This window comes from Chenopodium album, chromosome 17 (genome assembly GCF_948465745.1).
Source record: "Chenopodium album chromosome 17, dcCheAlbu1.1, whole genome shotgun sequence".
In the NCBI taxonomy this organism is placed as follows: Eukaryota; Viridiplantae; Streptophyta; class Magnoliopsida; order Caryophyllales; family Amaranthaceae; genus Chenopodium; species Chenopodium album.
In genome coordinates, this window is record NC_137850.1 from 42885093 (window position 1) to 42905917 (window position 20825).

The 20825-nt window shown below is 33.6% G+C and overlaps 1 protein-coding gene and 1 pseudogene across 1 annotated transcript; one reads left to right on the plus strand and one right to left on the minus strand.

Moving 5' to 3' along the window:
- Positions 1-1163: 1163 nt before the first annotated feature.
- Positions 1164-7194, minus strand: LOC145588059 (uncharacterized). The gene is made up of 12 exons (XM_081644705.1): positions 6780-7194; positions 6454-6583; positions 6100-6202; positions 5761-5884; positions 5584-5649; positions 4173-4211; positions 3924-4004; positions 3754-3801; positions 3448-3498; positions 3161-3229; positions 2346-2585; positions 1164-2038 (listed from the first exon to the last, which is right to left on the minus strand). Exons 1-12 carry the CDS (start codon positions 6924-6926, stop codon positions 1781-1783), a joined length of 1356 nt encoding a protein of 451 aa, XP_081500831.1. The 5' UTR covers positions 6927-7194; the 3' UTR covers positions 1164-1780.
- A 3610-nt stretch (positions 7195-10804) lies between these two features.
- On the plus strand, positions 10805-13261 carry LOC145588060 (amino acid transporter AVT6E pseudogene; annotated as a pseudogene).
- Positions 13262-20825: the final 7564 nt, after the last annotated feature.

Here is a 20825-nt window from a genome sequence, read left to right on the forward strand (position 1 = left end):
TGTTCTTGACTTATCATAGATTTGCTATAGTAGTATGTATTTCAAATTATTCACATTTTTTTCTATACCTATTCCAGTCTTCATTTTCATCAAATGATCTGCAGCTTGGCTACACGCCTACATCAATACAATTGCAGTTTATAGGAGAAAAAAGGACTTAATCATCTAATATGTAACTGCATATATCTGTTCATGGAAGATACAAATACCTTGGCACTACTAAATACTCCCTATTTGCAAACTGATACAATAGGAAGCGCGACAATATTACAAATGCGATAGTAAGCATATGAATTCTTGAAGAATCATTACCCATGGATAGCTGGGAAAGTATGATGTTTGTACCAGAACTTAAAAACTTACAACTTTTTTTTTTTTGGAAACAAACTTAAAGACACACATATAAGAACACATGAGACGGATCATTTATAGAATCCTTACTTGCTGATCTCGTTCTCTTAATGTCTTTCAATTGAGAAGGAGACATAAATATTGCAGCTACTCAGCGCCTTGAGGAGGCTACTTGCTGGAGGCAGTACATGAGCACCCACCATTAACAAGAAATGGTTATAGTTTCTCCACAACTGCCTCCATTAACTCCAAATGCCGTTCTAGGCAGCAATCCCAGTTAATCATATCCTTCCTATACTGTTCTTTCCGCGTCTCCAAGCGTTTATCCATTGGCATCATTCCCTGATCACGAAATCCTCCTGAAGTGTCAGCCACAGAGCTAATAATGTTATGAGAGATTACAAAAGCTTCTCGCACAATGGCACCTGCAATCTCTTCAAAAGCATCGTCATTCATGGGCAAAAATCTTGTATCTGGCCTACACATCATTTTGCTAGAGACGTCTATAAGTCTATTCAATGTTTGGTTTGGATTTGATCCAAATCCAATCCAATCTAAATTGGAGTCCAATCCAAACCGAATTTAAGAAATCCAATCCGATTAAAACAAACTATTTAACACCATTATTTTAGGGCTAATGATCCTTTTTGTTATTATTATTATTTAATGCAATCAAAAAAAGATACAAAGACATTACAAATTTGCCTAATTTTCCATGTGTACCCCGACAAATTTCCAACATTGGCCCAAGCTTTGAGCTGTGATCGCAGACAGCTATAAAAAAAGAATACACAACATAAGAGTCCCAAAGATAAGAAACTAGAAAAAAGGATACAGTTATAAATCACAAATTTTCCAGCTTGCAAAGCACTGGAATACTAAATAGAGCTATACCGAATTGCAAACATGTGCGACATAGTTCACCATGAATCACCTATTCTACAAAGCTATACACAGTCAATCACGTTTTGATTGAAATTTTCGTTTCAAATTTTACAAAGCCTAAGCTCAATCAAACAAGAGGCACAATAACAACAATGAAGTTTCACCTACGTTTTTGATGTAGCATGGCAATACCAACAAATCATCTAAGGGACTGCTCATTTGTTGATAGAATAGTGGTAAAACAAAGTATCAGGAAGCTGCTCCCCACATTTAATTAGGTTCTTAATTCCTGTGATCAATCGTATTCTTCCAAACCAATATGCATACCTTCAATTTGCAAGAACTGAAGAGCTCCACCGCACTTAATCAGTTTAGAAAAATCCTACCAAAAAGGACTGCATGCTGCCAATGCAAGAGTGATGAAGCAGCAAATTAGCATTTGACAGATGCTGGATTGGCAAAGGACAGGTTAGCGACAACTTGGTTCCCACATTTTTACAAAGAACAGCTCAAACCAGACTAGCCTGGCTATGTAAAACTGTGTTTAGGGCTGTTGTCTCGGAGACAGGTACAAGGAATCTCCACAGTTGACTGGCGTATGCATAAGTGGATTCCATCTATCAAATATCATTCTTCCCCCTCGACCAATTCTCCCACGAAAAGCATGTGATCTTGCAGAACCAGAAGCCTTTGAGGAATCTGAAGGGGGCACAATTGAATCTGAAGGGGGCGCAATTCCAGCAGCTGCCAGCTTCTCTGGAACAAGAGGCTTGGTAAACGCCATAACTGGCTCTAATGGATCCTGCAATAGACTCCCCAATCAAAATGGAAATATAGGAAAAGCGGAAATATAGGAAAAGCGCAATGCACAACAAAAAGATTCCCTTTTGTCCTCATTTAAGACAACCGTGTTAACCTTTTGCTCACATCTTCAATGCACTTTTGATGATAGCATTCTCATATTTTGAGGCAAAGTCAACAATTTGAATATTACATGGGGACAAAGGACAAAATACAACCCTTCAATATGTGAGTAGGTCCGTATGCTTAAATGAGCGTAACAATTACTTAGCCAAATTTGAAAATTGAAATCACAGGCATGCACTTACCACTCTACGTATCCAATTGCTTGCTACATTACGCCATCTCAAATCATGCCTCAAGCTTCCAGCCTGAACCATTACTGGCTTAGAATCAACAAATTGATATTGTACTCTACCAGGTTGGACAGGCGGCTGGTTGATCGCAGCATCTTCTGAATCCATAAATTCATCTTCACTTGAGCCAAATTTAGAGAAAGGTTGAAACGACGGAAGGATAAAGCTATCTTCAAGCAGCTCAGTTTCATGCTGCAGAAACAAGACATTATGGATTTTTTGTCGTACACAGGCAGTTGGCACAAAATGCACATTTCAATCAATCAGAATTGGATAGAGTTCAATCAATGCTTCAATTTAATTATTTTATTTATTTTTGACAACAGATTCCTGACATCACTTGTTCACTTCTCTCATGACAATATGATATTACTTTAAGATCATACATCGGAAAGAGCAGCAAGGGTACTCTTGGTACTAATATCATCCTCGGTTCTTACAGCATACGGCATAGCACACTAAGCAACAGATTCAGTTAAAAACAACTAGGCTTTGCTCAGCATATGAAGGACGGTGTATTACACATTTACAATTGATGATCACTAACATAGGCCAGATAAATAATTATGATGTTAATCTTCCTCAGTGCAAATTGCTCACTAAAAAGCTTAATTGGACCAACAGAAGGATGATAAATTACAATTGAAGATCACTAACATAGGCCAGATAAATTATGACACCAAAGACAGCAATATATTTGCAATAAATGCAACTGCAATAATAGGAGCAACTTCAAATAAAGGCATTAAATAGGACATCATAAGTACCTTGTACTTCAATTGTATCCTCTGAAGGCTCACTTCATTCTCCATAACATCTCTCTTTTTCTCTTCTCTCTGCACACAGTCATAAATGATTAGAGATAAAGGAAACCAATGATCCATGAAGAAAAAAGAAAAAAAAAAACTAATATAAACAGAATTCTGATAAAAAAGTGACAACAATCCAAATACAGGGATAAAGTACAAGGGAGCACAATAAAAAGAGGTTTTTATCATAAACAAGAAACACAGACAATCCAAAGAAAAAACCTCAAGTAGCATAGGAAATACACCTTTATTAGTGCTTCCAAAATGGTCTTCGCTTGGTCAAGGTTGCGTCTGACCTGAAACGGTATTAAAACTCCAGTCAGATTTTTCTCCTCAGAAAATCGCCAGGGAAAAAAGAAAACAAAATGAACTGCTCAACAAAAAAGTATCCCAATCTCTAGACTACCAAAGGCAATCAATAAAAACATGCATGCCACCACCACAAAACTCTTCAATAAAAACAATGTTCCCTTTGGTTCAAAACATCCTCGTCATCTTGAACTAATTCAAATACTGCAAAACTGATTGAACCACGGATAAGGTTTTCTTACCTGACGAAGCTTTTCAAAAGATTGCACATTGTTTTCCCTCCTTTGCATCTATATGTAAAAGGAATACGATTTGATTATTTTTACACTACAATAATATAAAAGTGGATGTTGAAGATAAATGAACAATCTGATATCCTGAAGAAGAATGCAATAATAGTTCAGGTACGCACCCTTCTTGTATGGAGTCTGTGGGCTTTCTCTCTTGGCCTAAACACATTGTATGGATTTGTATCATTAACAGGAGGTGGTGGCTGTAAGAAATCACAAATCAAATCAATCAGCATAAGAACAAAACTACAGAACCAGCAATGTAAGCCTGGCTGCACAATTTCCAACATGAATTGGACTCTTTTCATGCCCATCACACATGGAAAGTGCCAGTTTCTAGAGAAAGGATAAGCAAGGGATTTCAGACTAACCTGCAAACGCCTAAGGATAGGCTTCTGCCACCGCTCACGCTGTGAAGGGAAAAATAAATAGAGTAATTTTACATAATGTACTATAGTGCCAGAATTGTACCTCAAATAAGAAAGATATAAAATGGAACATGGAACTCAAATAACATGAGTCCTACAGAAGCAGAGACTAAACAAACTATCATGTGTCAGATTTTTAAAGTTGAGAGCCTATAATGAATGTAATTTTACACTTATCATTCTTGATGCAGATGGAATATGGATAAATAATTTCAACCATGCAGAATTTAATGCTGCCAAATTCATTTATAAAGTGTGTTAAATACATTTGACCAAAGTATAACAATTAACAAAGAAAGGAAACCTCATGCTAGATGTCAAATGCAAGTGCTATCACCATAATAAGTTGGTGCTACTTATTTTCAAGACTTATGCAATTAAAGCGGTACTCTAGATGAAGTTGAAACTGAATAATACGATGTGCCGAGTTGACTTCAGCTTCATTAACAGACTACCAAATGAGACATACTAATATGTGCTGAGTTGAAAGGTGGAAGATGGCATGTTAGCAATTTAGTGGCACATTTGGAAAGAAGGAAACCAACAGATTACTATTGATAGATCTTCCCTGAGTTAAGGAACTCGTGGTTTTAAGTTCATTTATATAGGCTTCTCCGCTTCTGCATCGCTGGAGTTAAGAAATAGGTTTTAAGAAATACTGGACTCTTCTTCATTTTGTAGATAAAATTGCTTCATAATAACTCAAGAGCATGAGTTTATTCTCCTACCATGACCTCTTAACCCTTTTGGTGTCTCTCTAATGTAATCTCTATTATTATCCAAAAAAAAAAAGGGGGGGGGGGGGGGGGGGGGGGGGGGGGGGTTCATTAGGTATCATTGTAATTTGGTTTTATTGTTTTGAAAGTCACACAAAATGTCATATAAAAAGTAAAAAGTTAGTCAAACTTATTAAAATCATGAATATTTAGAAAAATGACAACAAGAAAGTGAAAAACACCTATTTTTAAATTTTTGTATACAAAAAAACTGAAAACAGGATAACAAAAACAATAAGAAACAAGCCCTCAGTTTAAAGTTTTCCTCAATTGAACTGACATGCTCAATGGCTTCCACAACATATTAAAACAGCCCTTGCTGTAAATAAATGGTCTACACTGACAATGTGATTCCATCAAATACCATACAATTTTTATTTTATTTAAATCTTACAAAACTGGTCTAAAAAACATATAAAAAGAAAACACTCAGTACTTTCAACAGCCTCCTCAAACTAGATCATTGTAGTCCATCACAGTAATTTAAACTATCTGGTATTACACTGGAAGGTCTTACAGGAACATAGGATTTTGAAGATCAAACTACTAAAGCTGCAAAATAGAATTTCATTGCATACCTTCTCCTTCCAGTACCAATAAACAGATTCAAGAACAGCATACTTTATTGGCTGAGATTGCAGGGCCTACAAATTCCATCATGGGATATTAAACATAAAAAAAAAAAAAAAAAGGCATGGTTAGGATAAGGCCAAAAAAAAAAAAATGAAAAGTGGCCATCAGTCCACCACCCATACCTCAACTGCAGCATCGATATGTAGAAGAACAGGAATTGCGGAACCAAGTGTTTGCGCTATAACACCTGCCCTCTCCCGTGCTTTATGGTCAAGAACCTCCAGCTTGAAGAGAAGATTTTCAAACCTAAAACAATAAGCAGGGAAACATAATTAGGTACCAAACATATATCATGTATGCTAATAAAAAGAACTTTTATCTCTTCCCTAATGTACAACAAATTCAAAAATACAACACACGGAAAACCACACAGAATCACTAAATGACCACAAAGAATCACTAAATGTACTCATCTCAAAATTACAAATGTCAAAAGAAAGAAACATTAGTTATCACATTACTTTTCAGGTGATAGAATCTTCTTATCTTCGTTGAATTCATGAAGCCATTCCTCATCCTCCATGTCCAAGTCATACTCAACAAATTCACCAAGCTCAGCTCGCGCTGCAGATATTCACAAACACTAACCTACATTACTCGAAATCCATAAAAATTTTCATAAATATCCAACACAGACACATAAAGCTTTCCAATGACTCCCAATTCTCCTTAAAACATAACACCCAAAGTAATATAAGCCACAGCACAAACCTCCTCTTGCATTTCTAACAGGTTATATATACATCAAACACGAGCATTTCAATCAATATACGCGCTTGAATAAACTGCAAAGTAATATAAGCCACAGCACAAACCTCCTCTTGCACGTATATATGATGTTGGTTGGAAAAATGTGCGAGAGTAATCCCTTTCATATGTATCAACAATAACAAATTCCGGGGTCGGTATTTCAGCCGCAGTCTTCTTACTAGGAACATGTTGAACCTACAATACAAGTTCACATACATCACAACATAACATAACACAAGCATTTAATCAACTTCTAGTCTTCTACCAAGCTCAATTAGCAACGTATTCAATTTCCAATTTCAACAGAAAATGAGAAGTTCAACAAAATTACAAAAAAAAAATCAATACCAAAGAGAAAAAATAACTGGGATTTGAATAAAATGAACAATACCTCATTTTCAGGCTCAGCATAGCGTAAAATTTGGGAATTTCGAGTAGAAGTTGGAGTATCATCATCTTCAAAATCTTTGAAAGATTTAACAATGGGGAGTTTCTTATGAATGTCCAGAGGACGAGGTCGAAACGATAATCTGCTCATGTCTAATTAATTCAATTTGATTGAGGTTTGTTGCATCAAAATTCGGAAATTGGAAACCCTAACCCGCGAAAACTATCTCAATGTTGCCAATATTTCGCATCAATTAACCCTAAAATTGGATTTTCCGGCATCAATTTTCGTGGGAAATCAACGAATTGAAGAATTGAACACCAGAAATTTGAATAAAAAATTCAGAAATTATAACATAGAAACGAAATTTTTGACAAATTATGGGCGTGTGTTGTTTTTTGGGTTCCCCTGTTCAAATATTTGCCATGTTCTCGGGCTTATTATTATTACTACGTATTTGTTTTTGTATTATTTTGGGGGGTTTTTTTTTTTTTTTTAAAAAAAAAAGAATTAAAATTAAAAATTCTCCTAAAGTCCTATACCTTCGTAAATGTAGATGCTATGGAGTAATTTTTTATTTTAATTTTTTTTAGGATGTCCTAATACACCAAATTTGATCCCGAATTGCACATCTAGCTTATGGTGGGTGAGGCTCCAAACAAGGGTTTTTGCATACGGTGAGACTTGAATCTGTGAACTCCCATAAGCGACATTAATATGTCAATTTAATTGTATAAAACTAATTTTCTGAATTTAGCTGAAGAACTTATTAATAAAGAAACAAGTGAAAAATAAGTTGAACTTAACATGCCCTTATTCTCTCGATACCCTAATATAATCATTTTAATTTATCATTATTATTGATGCTATTCTTCTTGTAAAAAAAGGCGAAATTGGCTTCAACAGCATGAACTTTTAACAAGGTGCAAGTAGCACCATGAATTTTGACTAGTAATTATAACAACACAAATTTCTTCATTAGGTGCACAAAATATCATAAATGAAGCTTGATACAAAAAATTTTGTCGAAGACAAGGTATCTAATTTTTTTATTATAAAAAATTATCTAGTATTATGTGCCTCAATATGTATGCGGAAAAGATAAATGATCAGACGAGGTTTTGGAGGTCAATTTAGTCAATTTTGAGATCAAATTTAGCAAAAAAGAAATTACAAAAAAGCATCAATTTTCGTGCTATAAAAATATATCGGTTAAGGTCTTTGGTTAATTTGGACCTTGAGGACTAAATATGATATCAAAATTTGCAAAAGGTTAATAAATATTCAAGATTCCACGTCTTCGACAAAATTTTTGGTCCTAGCTTTCATTTATGATATTTTTTGCACCCAATGAAAAAGTTGGTGTTGTTACGGCTACTAGTTAAAGTTCATGCTGCTTTATGCACCTTCTGTTGGCTGATACGTTTTTACTAAGGTCTGATATGTCTTTAATGATGATTGATATTAGACAACAATTGACTGATATATTACTTTTATTGGCTAATAATTTGATATGCATGTTGTGTTGGCTGATCCACGTAATTAACCATTTCATTCAACAAAAAGTAACACAAATTCCAAAAGTAATGTAATATGCATCTCCCAATTCGACCACCACAACCGCAACACACTCCCAACTGCCCAACAAGCCACCATGAAAACTCCACCGGCAGCCTAATAAATTCACCTTTAATTTTCTACGCAACAACAAATCACTTCAACTGGTTTCTCTCTCCACCATGATATGTTACCTTTTCACCTTTACAATGAAATAAAACTTCACTGCACCAACAACCCAATAAACTCAAATTCAACCCCAAATTTACGAGTCAGACACTTTGAGAGAAAGAGATTAAACCTCCAACCCCGGCTCAAGATTGAAAGGTACAATCCATATCATTAGATTAAGCTTAATTTTCAACTGTTGTATATGCCATGTGGTACAATACCCTCCTTTCAACCAATCAAAATTGCAAAATTGATTTATTAAAAAAAAAAAAAAACAAATTCCAAAAAAAACCTAATCCGCCCTCTTGTGAGAGGCCCGTTGTATCACTTTGTACAACAATTGTTTTAGAAATTTCCCAATTGTTACCATACTCGTGCTTTTATTATGTCTGTTATATGTTTATTTCAATCAATTACGTATTATCTATATAAAGAACACCTTTAACAAATTCAAAAACACTTCCACATTTTGCAAAGCAAAAACCATTACTGCCCCTCAAAAACCATTTCCTTATCAAGTAATCATTATCAGTTTGTCACCATCACTAATGCCCTCTTTCTCTTTCATCCAGTTTGCGTAAAAAAAATAAAATAAATATATGCATGATTCATTAGAAACACTATTGTTAATTAAGTTAAACATATGTTCTACAATTCTGTCTAATATGGTGCATGTTATTTAAATAATAGTGATTAGTGAGATCAATATTATAAACAATAATAGAGATTATATTACACAGAAGGTTTAATCTAATTTACCAAGTAAAAGCCACAAAGTGGTAAGAAAAACACTATGTTGAAGCAAAGCTAAAAGTTTGAGTAAAACTATACTGTTTAGACTATTGCTTGCTTCAACATAATGAGCTTATGCATGTGAATTAAATCACAGACACATACATGCTAACTTGTTTTGTTACCCAAGTTATGTTGATATTTATTGATCAAAGTATATTCGTATTGTTTAAAGAAAGTTGCTAATGAGCGCCCTTGGAGAGTTAGATAACTAATTAATTTATAATTTAAAATAATAGTATTAAGTTTGGAATGCATGTCAAAATTACGCATCGATCGGTATACTTAATATTTATTTTACTTTAATGTATCCACTTTTAGTTCTCTTATTTAAAGCCCCAGGACCAGGGTGCTCGTGAGCTTTTTCCTTGTTAAAAACTAATACATACTCTTACAGATACGACTATATTGACCACCACAAAGTATAAATTTGATTGTTTATTGATTCACATAGTTTTGTTATATAAAAAATAGAATAAAATTGATTATAATTGGACCTACTTTCTTAGACTTATTTCAATAAATATAATTTAAAGTTGGAGAGATTAAAACATTAATTTCAAGAGGACTTTTCTACTTCAAGGATTGTTCAATGATTCAAAATAAAATTCAGTAAGAAATAGTCTAATTCGCATTCAATGTTTAGTTTCCAAATATATATATTATATATAATTTGTATAAGTCATGTATTACACAAATTATATAATTTGTATAAGTCATGTATGACACAAATTATATACATAGTAATTTGTATTATAATTTGTAAGTATAATACTCGTACTGTCGTACATAACTAAAGATATATATACGAATTACATCTTATTTAATGGAATATTACATTGAATGGAAAGTTGTACTTAAAAATCAAACAAGTAATAAATTAATTAGAGGGAGTAAATGAATCAGATTTTGTCGTGCTTTGGAAACATGAAACCATATAATTGGTGTCCCACTAAATAATCAAGTGTCACTCAAAATAATTCTTGATGAGTTTGGACAATTAATTTGTTTATTATTCAAGTAAAAATTTAGACAACTTTTATTATACTCCGTATTAATGTATATACTCTGTATTTTTTTTGAGTAAATATGTTTTCGATATACACCAGCTCTATTTAAAATTAAGTTTATGTACATTAACATGAATCCATTATAATTCATAGCATTAGAAGAGAAGATCTTTAAGTATGAAGTATTAAAGTATTTCCTTCAAAAAAAAAAAAAAAAAGAGTATTAGAGCATTAAAAAATTAGTTTGGCTCCAAGTCCTATTCTATATCGAACTCACCGAATTGTACATATATTAAGCATTATCCTTCTGACCATCAATTTACCAAATAATATTTTACTGTAATTCTTCTACTTTTAAACTCTTCCACAATTTTTTTACTTTAAATTTTTTTTTTTTAATTTCAAGTTCATAAAAAAAAAAGTGACCCTTAAATTTGACATCTTACCGACAGATAGACTAACCAGACTTTGCTCACAAAGAAAGTTCCTCTCTACTTGCTTATGATTTAATAAACCGTGTTCATTCTAATCTGACGGTCCATAAATCTTCTCTATTTCTCTTTACATTATTTCTTCAATTTTTCATACTATTCTTTCTTCTTCATTTTCCGATCTTCCCAATTTTTATCAGTTGACCCTCCTCAGATCTACCCCAAATTCCTCTATTTCTTCCACAAATTCCCTCTCTTTCAAAAATCCCATCAACCCAAATTCACGATTTTGAGGATATTCATCTTGGATCTGTTATTCTGTAAGTTTAAAATCGTTAAAGTTATAATCTTTATTGTTTGATTCATTCAATTTTGTTATATAATCATATTATATAATATATATATAGTTTTTTCCTTATAATCGCTAGTTTATTGTTGATATATTAGACAATGGCTAGTGGTTATTCAGCTGTTCCTAGAGATAAATTTGTGGAATTACAATTGCAAAATCATGATACATCATCTCTTTTACCAATTACTAGTAATGGGTATGTAAAACCACCAAATGTGGTTGATGGTAATGTTGATATTGATGATTCTGAATTTGATAATTACCCTAATTACCCCTTAATTGTCGGTGGTATTGGTAAAGGGTCTGGGGTTCCTGGTGCAGTTTTTAATCTGACTACTTCGATTATTGGTGCTGGGATTATGGCGTTGCCGGCGGCAATGGGGGTTCTGGGGTTAGGTTTAGGGATGGTTTTGATAGTTGTTATAGGGATTTTGTCGGAGATTAGTGTCGAATTGCTGGTTAGATTTGCGGTGCATTCGAAAGCACTGTCGTATGGAGAGGTTGTCCAGTTTGCCCTAGGCCGTCCTGCGAGGATCTTGTCCGAGATTTGTATTATTATAAACAATGCAGGGGTTTTGGTTGTTTATTTGATTATAATTGGTGATGTGATGTCGGGTTCGTATCATCATGTTGGGGTTTTTGATCAGATGATGGGTAATGGGGTTTGGGATCAGAGGAAGCTTGTGATATTGGTGGTTTTGCTCGTCTTTTTGGCACCGTTGTGTGCGTTGGAGAAGATTGACTCCTTGAGCTTGACTTCAGCTGCTTCAGTTGCTCTTGCTGTGGTCTTTGTTGTTGTAACGTGTTCCATTGCACTTGTTAAGGTTGTTGAAGGGAAGATTGATCCTCCTAGGATGACACCGGATATTAGTTCTAATAAGGCGATTGTGAATTTGCTTGTGGTGATCCCAGTTATGACGAATGCTTATGTTTGTCACTTCAATGTTCAGCCTATTTATAATGAGCTTGATGGGCGTTCTCCACAAAAGATGAATCGTGTAGTAAGAATCACAACACTTGTTACTGTAGTGGTTTATGGTTTCACAGCCTTCTCTGGATATTTGCTTTTTGGGAAGAACACTGAATCTGATATTCTCACCAATTTTGATACAGATCTTGGAATTCCCTACAGTGCTGCCCTGAATTATATCATTAGGATAGGATACATTCTCCACTTAGTTCTTGTTTTCCCAGTTATTCATTTCTCACTACGAGAAGCAGTTAATGCCTTGATTTTTACCGATTCATCTATTTCAGATAGTAAGAAAAGGCTTTACATCCTAACTACTGTGTTGTTGGCCTTGCTTTATCTTGGTTCTACAATGATTCCTAGCATTTGGACTGCATTCAAGTTTACGGGGGCAACAACAGCAGTATCATTAGGTTTCATATTTCCATGTCTTATTGCATTACGGTTGGATGGGCAAGGGCAAAGTTTGACCCGCGGAGAGAAGTTTTTCTCATGGACCATGCTGGTAGTGGCTGCAGTAGTTGGTATCATTGGAGTGATTGGCAATGTTTATGGACTACAAGATCATTCTTAGTTGTCTTTTTCACGAATTAGGTGTCTTTTAGTTGGTATTCTTTGGGGGGATAACGAAGAGACTTATACAGGTTAGATCACTTCTGCTGCGGAAATTCGAGGGACCCCTGGAAACAGGGAGTGTACTATTACATTAATGAGTTTGTCCATATGTAAATTGCTCCACAATGGGCCACAGCAATTGTTTATCCATCATTGCATCATGGAGATCGATCCAAGGATAGATTTTTGCTCGATATTTGAGGTTGTGGCTGATTGCACGAAATCAATTTGATGGCTTGACATGAAGGGGGAGACTTTCATGATAACTGCTGCATGTTCAAGGATTTGGAGGCTCCATCAGTGTAAGCCCCTGTTCTTAGAACTAATTCACATGTATCTCTCAAACTTGATCTCATGTAATGTGTTAAAGCCTCAAGTGTTCACTCATTCATTCTTGAACAGGTCATTGATGTGCATAAAAGCAATATCTGTATCTCTGGCCTGATTTTTGTGTAGGAAACTGCGGAATAAATACAGTGTAGTATTATTAGCTGTTTCCGGATGCAGAATCCGACCAGTGTGTTACTTTAATAGCAATATTTTTGAATATTTTTTTATTTTAGCTTTGCATCAAGTACAACTGTTTACATCCTTGTTTGGCTCCGTACTCTTGAGTCTTGATTGTCTTTGAGTTTCAGTATTCATTTTATCGTCTTTTTCTTGCCTCTCAGTGCACTTCAATAAGTGAAGCGCTTAAACTTTTGGGAGCTCAGATTCAGCTTTTACTTGATTGAAATATGTTCTGCATTTTTGTGGAATACTGTCATGCTAAATATTGGATGTTCGCTAGAATAAATGCTTGAATGTCATAAATCAAGCAATAAACTTGCTTCTTGTTGCTACCCTGTTATGATTTGTTAGGTTAATGGCACTCGTCATAAATCAAGCAATAAACTTGCTTCTTGTTGCTACCCTGTTATGATTTGTTAGGTTAATGGCACTCTTACTGGACTGTATTTTGGACCAATCACATGTAGCAAACTAGAAATAATTGGGAACTGATCGATGGAAGGTACTTATTGGAATATTGACAAGCAAAATATTGTTTTAGGATTCTTGGCGAGTCTGGATGGATGAGCTGTAATATTGACTTGGAAATTATGATGCTGAACAGCTTATGTCATTATGTGTCTTTTATGATTTTGATGAATGTCCAATGAATATACTTGTAATGTGTTGGGAGGTATAGAGCATATTGAGTAACTTTGTGTTAGGACTTGGGAAGTATTGAGAGATAGGACTTCGATACTCCACCGTTGTTATGTTAGTAACTTACTGAGGGCACTAGGAGTGACTGAGTAACCTAGTAGCATTTGAAAGGATAGATTTGAAAATGGTTCTTATACCTTAATTATTCAGCATGTCTGCCTCCTCATTCAAAAAACTCTTGTCTATTCAAGAATCAAGAGTCATCTTGTATCTCTAGCTTTTTAAGCAGTTATTCTTGAGAAATCACCTTCACTTTGACAAAGCCTTGGATTCATCATTGGAATTTGACAAGCCATGAGGTTATCAAAGTCTTTCAAACACTTTATCTTTGCCATAGGCGTTAGGCTCCGAAGAGAGGAGTTGCTGCTGTTAACAGGGATTGCTCATTCTAAGCCTTGTAGAATACTGCTATAAAGACGGGTCAACCATTGCCTAAATCTCATTTGAGTGATTGATGCTCGACTAATGTATGGTGTGGTGTTGTTATCACTGCTAGCACTTTCTCTTATGCTTTCTTAATGCACTCTTCTACAGGAAGAGCCACTGATGTTTCCTATGCCCGATTCGTTCTTCTTGATGTTCCATTGTTATTGATTCACTCCTTTCTAAAGTTTATTGTAGCTCTGTAGAAAACTTGTTAAACACAGATTTGGGATTCAATGTGAGAGTACTGCAGAGAATGCAGATTCTTCAGTTCTAGAGTATAGGTTAAGTGAAGTTAAGATTCTGATTGTAGAAGCCAGGATACTGTAATTCCAATTGTTCCTTAGGGACAGTGAAACCAAAGTAAGCCTATGCAATTATAACAAACTAGGCCCAAAGACATTTTCACTCTTACACTTAAGTTTCATCAAGAACACTTTTATTGGCCCAAGTTGTTGGGCTTTGAGCCTTTGACTGTTGATGATAGATTTTATTTGGGTTGTATGATGAACAGAGAGACAGAAGATGGTCATGACTCATGAGACTCATGGAAAATCTCAATTCCTCAAACTATTTTTTTTCAAAAAAAAAAAAAAAAACATTCCCGAACCTTAATAATATTCTATGGTACACTTGGGTGCATAAAACAACTAATTATTGGCACAATGGCGCGTGCACCACAAGTGTTGGTGTGTTTGCGTCATGTGGTGACATATGTGACGGGTGTGTTGGTGCACCACACGCGCTGACACCTGTGAAGGATGCAATAGGGGATGCACTATGCTATGTGCACTTAGGTGTGACACTTTCAGTGGTGGGGGATTAAGCTTTGCTTGATGACTGACTTAGCTTTAGTCATACTGAAATTCATTTGGGGTATAAAACCATGATAAAATTGACAGTAGTGCTCTACACAGGAGACAGCAGAATGTTGAAACTCACAAATCACAACAGAGGAATGTGAGCATAACTTTGTCAGAAACACTAAATTTGGTTCTGAATTCCACAACTTTTCTGAACTCCCTAAAATAGTGCTTGATGACTAGGTGTCCTATATTTTTGCTCACAGAAATTCACTTAAATTGTACCATAAAATGTCGCAGCAGCCGTTTTTTTTTATAAGGGTTATGCAACGAACTGGTTCGTTTGTGAACCACTCAGAGGATTCCTCTCTGGTTCATCCCGAGCCCATTCGTTGTTTAGCCTTTTTCGAACTTATTTGTGTACTAACTTGGGCATCAAAGGCTCTACCCTGGACTCGGAGTTCACTTTGTAGGCATATTAGGGTCTTCTATATCTTTCTAAGATGTAACAAATCCTTTAAGAGACCAAATAAATATTTATTTCAGTCAAAAAAAAAAAATAAAAAAAAAAAAATTGATTTTCAAAACAATTACTCCGTAGTTGAGATATGAAAAGATGTTGATGAGGCAACACGATTATTGTGAAGGACAAACTGAATGTGTTTGCCTATTTATTTTGGTCAAGATGATTAAAACGGAATGTGTTTGCCTATTTATTTTGGTCAAGATGATTAAAGACAAAGTACATTCATAGTTAATTTATTGGGTAATAAATGGTGTTTGTTGGGTCATTATTCAATGCATTGCTACTCCAAACTTATCCATGCGTGTAGTTCATTGGTTACGTATAGCTTTGCATCGCCTCTTATTGTTGCATTGCCTTTTATGATCATGATTTTATTGTGCAGTGAAGAAAACTCTACGACACTTGCACCTAATCTAACTGCTTTCATGTTTCGTTTTCATTTGATGATTATAGTTCCCCTTATTATCGGGAACCTATTTTTGAGAACTAGTTAAAATGTAAGACAGTTAAGCATCTAATAATACCACCTCTGTTTCATATTATGTACAACGATATGACATTAAGTGTGAGTAGAAAATGTCTAATCGTTGGAAATAATATGAAACACAAGAAACGGAGATAGTACATGGTGTTAAGCTTAGTGTTCCATCTTGTAATTCAATTGAGATTTTGCCAGGCCATCTCATAGATCAAGATGAAAGTTTTAGGGGAAATTGAAGAGCTTATTCCATTTAACATCTTTACTTTAAAGAAAATCAAAGTAAAGAATTAGTACATCATTAGACTATCTAAACAAGAGACCAAAATTTTACATCATTAGATTGTTACATTCATTTGAAATATGGTGATTTGATTTGAATTTTTAATTATTGATAAATTATTGTTTTTTTGTTGATACAGTTTAATCAGACTAAATATCAAACTACCTCATTATTAAATGAAGCAAAAGTATGCATGATTAGTACCTACATCCTATATTCCTATTGGTTTCAATGTATCGTGCATTAACTTCTTGCATTATTTTTGTGATATCAGACTATTTCTTCTTTACATTTAGTTCTTGCTTTTAGCTACAAATGCAGTTTGCAGCAATAATAGCTCCCCACATATATATAATCCCTAGTCATTGCATTATTTCTTGTTTCAATAAATCCGATCCCTTTCATATACAAGTATGATGCAAAAATGTTTGGTCGATCCTAAAAATTATCATTATCCTTCCACGATTCACCTTACAATGACATACTCATATTTTCGATCTATATAATTAAACTCGACGGCTATCCCTTTCATTGTCCTAACTTCCAACCAATACAATTAGTACTCAACCAACACACAAAAACCTTGTTACATAGGCTAAAGTTCCAATCCATTAAAACATGATCATCACTATCCAAATCTAACATAAATATCAAAGAAATTGATAGGTGGAGTATGGGAAAGGGTCATTGAGTGTTATTATACGTTGAGGACAAAAATAATTTCACATGGTAACATTACATTGTATTACATATCTCATTCTCAAAAATTGTGATAGAAGAGACCAAAAATTATGACAAAGTCCAAAATATCAATTGATTGCATGCTTACAAAGAAGGCATGTGAATACATGTGAATTTCAACTGTTAGCAAATTTCTTGTTTTTGGACCTACATATGTTGTATCTATGGTTTATTATGTCCAATCTTTTAAGGAGTATTTTTTGTTTGAATTTGTCTTAATCTAAGTCATTATGATTAAGATTTTGACAGATTGAGTTGTTTAGCACTTCATTATTGTCAACTCATTATATCTTATAGTTAGGGTTCATAGTATTAATATAGTAGGGTTGGGTCGACCTCATACATTTAAGAGACAACTTGCCCATCATAATTGCATAAGCCGTTTTGAGAGTGAGATTAAGGTAAGATAATACGTAGTATTACTTTTAAAGTGCTCCTAGTACGACTTGATCTCATGAGTTTAAGATCACGCATGTCATGATGTAAGTTTTCACCATTTGATTGAGTTAGTTTTGCTTGGTTGATGACTAGAGTTGATGCTAAAAAGGGGATAAAAAGTGAAAATTCATTGTTTATTTTTGTAAAAAATAATAGGTTGTGTTAAGTTCTCCACTTCTTTGTTCTTAAAATTTCCTTTTAAATGAGCTAGCTTGTGATGATTAATTAACTTGCTAACTTTACAACTACTACTATTTTTCTTTGATCTTCTTATTTATTGTAGCATAAATCAAGAAAATGGAATTTATTAGTGGAAAACTTTAGGTTAAGAGAGGATAATAGAGGTAGATTAATTTGCCATTAAACAAAACAAAAATACAAACATAATGAGAAACACAACTAATAAATAAACAAGTAAGAAAATCAGAGAGGATTAAATAAATACTAGTATAGTAATAAATTGGTTTAATCACAAGTTTTATGCCAGTACCTTTTTTTTTTTTTTGCCAATACTTTAAATAATAATACAAGTAAACAATATAATGCAAAATACAAGTATTGTTAAAACGTTTTACCGTCCTCTAGCGCGCGCATGGGGGGACATAAATTTACCACCTTTCCCATCCTCACTTGCTATGATGAGATGAGTTGGCCAATATTAACAATATTTTTGGGATAGGCTCAAAGGCCACTTGTACTATTTCATAATGATTTAAAAACAAAAAAGTAATTATTCTCAATTATTGTTCATTAGATTCATTTTACTTAGGCTACAAGTGAGCTCAAGTTTAGATTCTTTGATTGTTCATGATATTTTAATCATTTAATAATGACTTCAATCATGTTCGTAGGTTAAAATGAAGTTGTTTGATTAATCTTTGATGCTAGACAATATTCTTATACAAGAGATTGTTTGAACTCCCTTATAAATATAGCACTTCAGATAGAAAAGCCATTTACTCATTTTTGCTCCTATAATACTTGAAATATGTTTAAAATATGTTTGACTGTCATTTTGATACATGATAGTCAAGTGAATCTTGTAATATTCGTCTTGGTATAAACTTTCAAAATATATAAATTTCTTGTAGATATGTATTCAGAAGGGGGGTTAAAAAAAAAAAAAAAAAAAAAAAAAAAAAAAAAAAAAAAAAAAAAAAAAAAACTTAAAATATTTGATTAATAAAAAAAAAAAAAATACAAAATTGTAGAACTAAAATTTAAGCATTGAATGCAATATGTTACAATTTTGCTTTAGTAGGTGTAAAATGCCCACATCTATAGTCTATACGTGCCATTAATAGAAAAAAAAGAGAGTCAATACTCATCAATAGAGCGTCAGCCTCCTACATAGTTTAAGACATACTTATTATTCATTATAAACTATAGTACAGTGATGATCATCAACAAATGTACAATACATTTATTTATAATGCATGTCCTGCAAAATATGCATGGTATGTAGGAGCAGGACTTTTTAGGCGTTGCCCACCACTTCGTCCTTTTATCAACTTCTCTGCTAACCTCAATAAAAACTAGAGTTAGGTGCCTCTGACTTTTGCCCCATTATTCCTTACTATAGTACTGTACAGCTTTTCAACGCTTGATTTAATTCTAACCTTATTACTACAGTATATTCTTAGGTACATACGTAACGTTATGTTCTATGAGCTGAGGTGTTCAAAAATTGAACTAGTCGATCCAATTCAAAACTAACTAACCTGAATAAAATCCGACTCAAATTTTAACTTACATGGCTCAAATTTGAATTAGACTTGACTCGATTTGATACCGTCGATCCTGACCCAACTACTCGAATTAACACTTTAGCTCTCATCATTTTTATGAGTGTGTGGATGTGTGGCATGTATATATGTCTTGTATATCTATTTTTTCCAAAGAGACTTTAACTTGTCATTTATGTTCATTATTGGAGTAGGAAAAACTAGATGACCTTAAGAGCAATACCCAGTCAATTCCCCAGATAAACAAAACAAAATTTGTTTATCTGGGGGTATAATTGTCTTTTTAAGTACTAGTAGAGGGGTATATGCGTCTTTACATGTACTAGTTGAGGGGTACATATGTAATTTCCTCACCAAACAGTAAAAGCAAAAGGCAAACAGTAATTGGACAGCTCACCAAAAGTACTGAATAAATGACCCTGTTTTTTTAATATATTTACAAAAATGTCACCAGATTAACAAAAATTCATTTATCTGGCAGATTTACTTGTATTTTCCCCATAATTAATCAGTTGAGTCATTATTACTTAAATATAAAATTCTTAAAAGTAACAATTAACTAGTGTTACAGTGGAGTGGCTTAAACATGATCATTTCATGCATGGAGTATTACTTATATATTAACGGTACCTAATTAAATCCAACTTTTGTTATAGTAAAACAAAACAATAATCCAATTTTTTTTTTATAATACCGACCATTCCAACACTAACTTATTAGCGTTATTACATGATTAATTAGTTATTAATGTGGTAGATATATTTTAACGCAAATGCATGAACATAACAATTATGATAGACAAACAATTAGTATAATTAAAATATATTATGGCACGCATTTAACTTATTAACTAAATTATTAAAGTGAGGTGATGGCAGACAAGGTAACCTGCTACATACCAATACATTATAAAGTCAAAATGATAGCTAAAGATAAGCTCTTTATATTAAGCTTTTGTCGAGACAGTCCATGCATATTTTTATATATTGCCTAGATTACAGTAGATCAAGGACGAAGCAATCGATACACATGGTCAATTACTCATTATAGTTAATGTGATCTTAGAATGTGGTAGTCTTTTTTAATGTTCATCAGCATTTATTTCAGTCAGAAATATTTTTAAGAATGGTAATTTGATGCTAGTGATTGAATCCCGACTATATTATTGTTGCTTGTATTTCTCAAACTATATAATTACTTTGAAATAGAGGGAGTAATATAAATTGGGTAAAGGTGTAGGGTTAGAATGAAATATAACTTTTACACTAATATACTTGTTGAAATATAACTTTTACACTAATTACATCTTTTCGTTTGAATGTTTTTTTATTACGAAATTAGATACATACATAGTACATAAGAAAAAAAAAAAAAAAGTGTAAAACTCTATAATTTGCAACAGTTTTCTAATGAAGGAAGTATATTTCATTAACATATATTAAATCAACAAATTGTTTATGTGCTTGGCTAAAGTGACTACCTAAGGACAATTTAGAAATTGGATC

Coding starts and splice junctions, on each gene's coding strand:
- LOC145588059 (XM_081644705.1), bottom strand. CDS start 6,926: ATGAGCAGATTATCGTTTCGACCTCGTCCTCTGGACATTCATAAGAAA. Junction 6,584..6,779: donor ATGCTGAGCCTGAAAATGAG/GTATTGTTCATT, acceptor CTTGTATTGTAG/GTTCAACATGTTCCTAGTAA. Junction 4,212..5,583: donor ATTGGTACTGGAAGGAGAAG/GTATGCAATGAA, acceptor TTCCCTTCACAG/CGTGAGCGGTGGCAGAAGCC.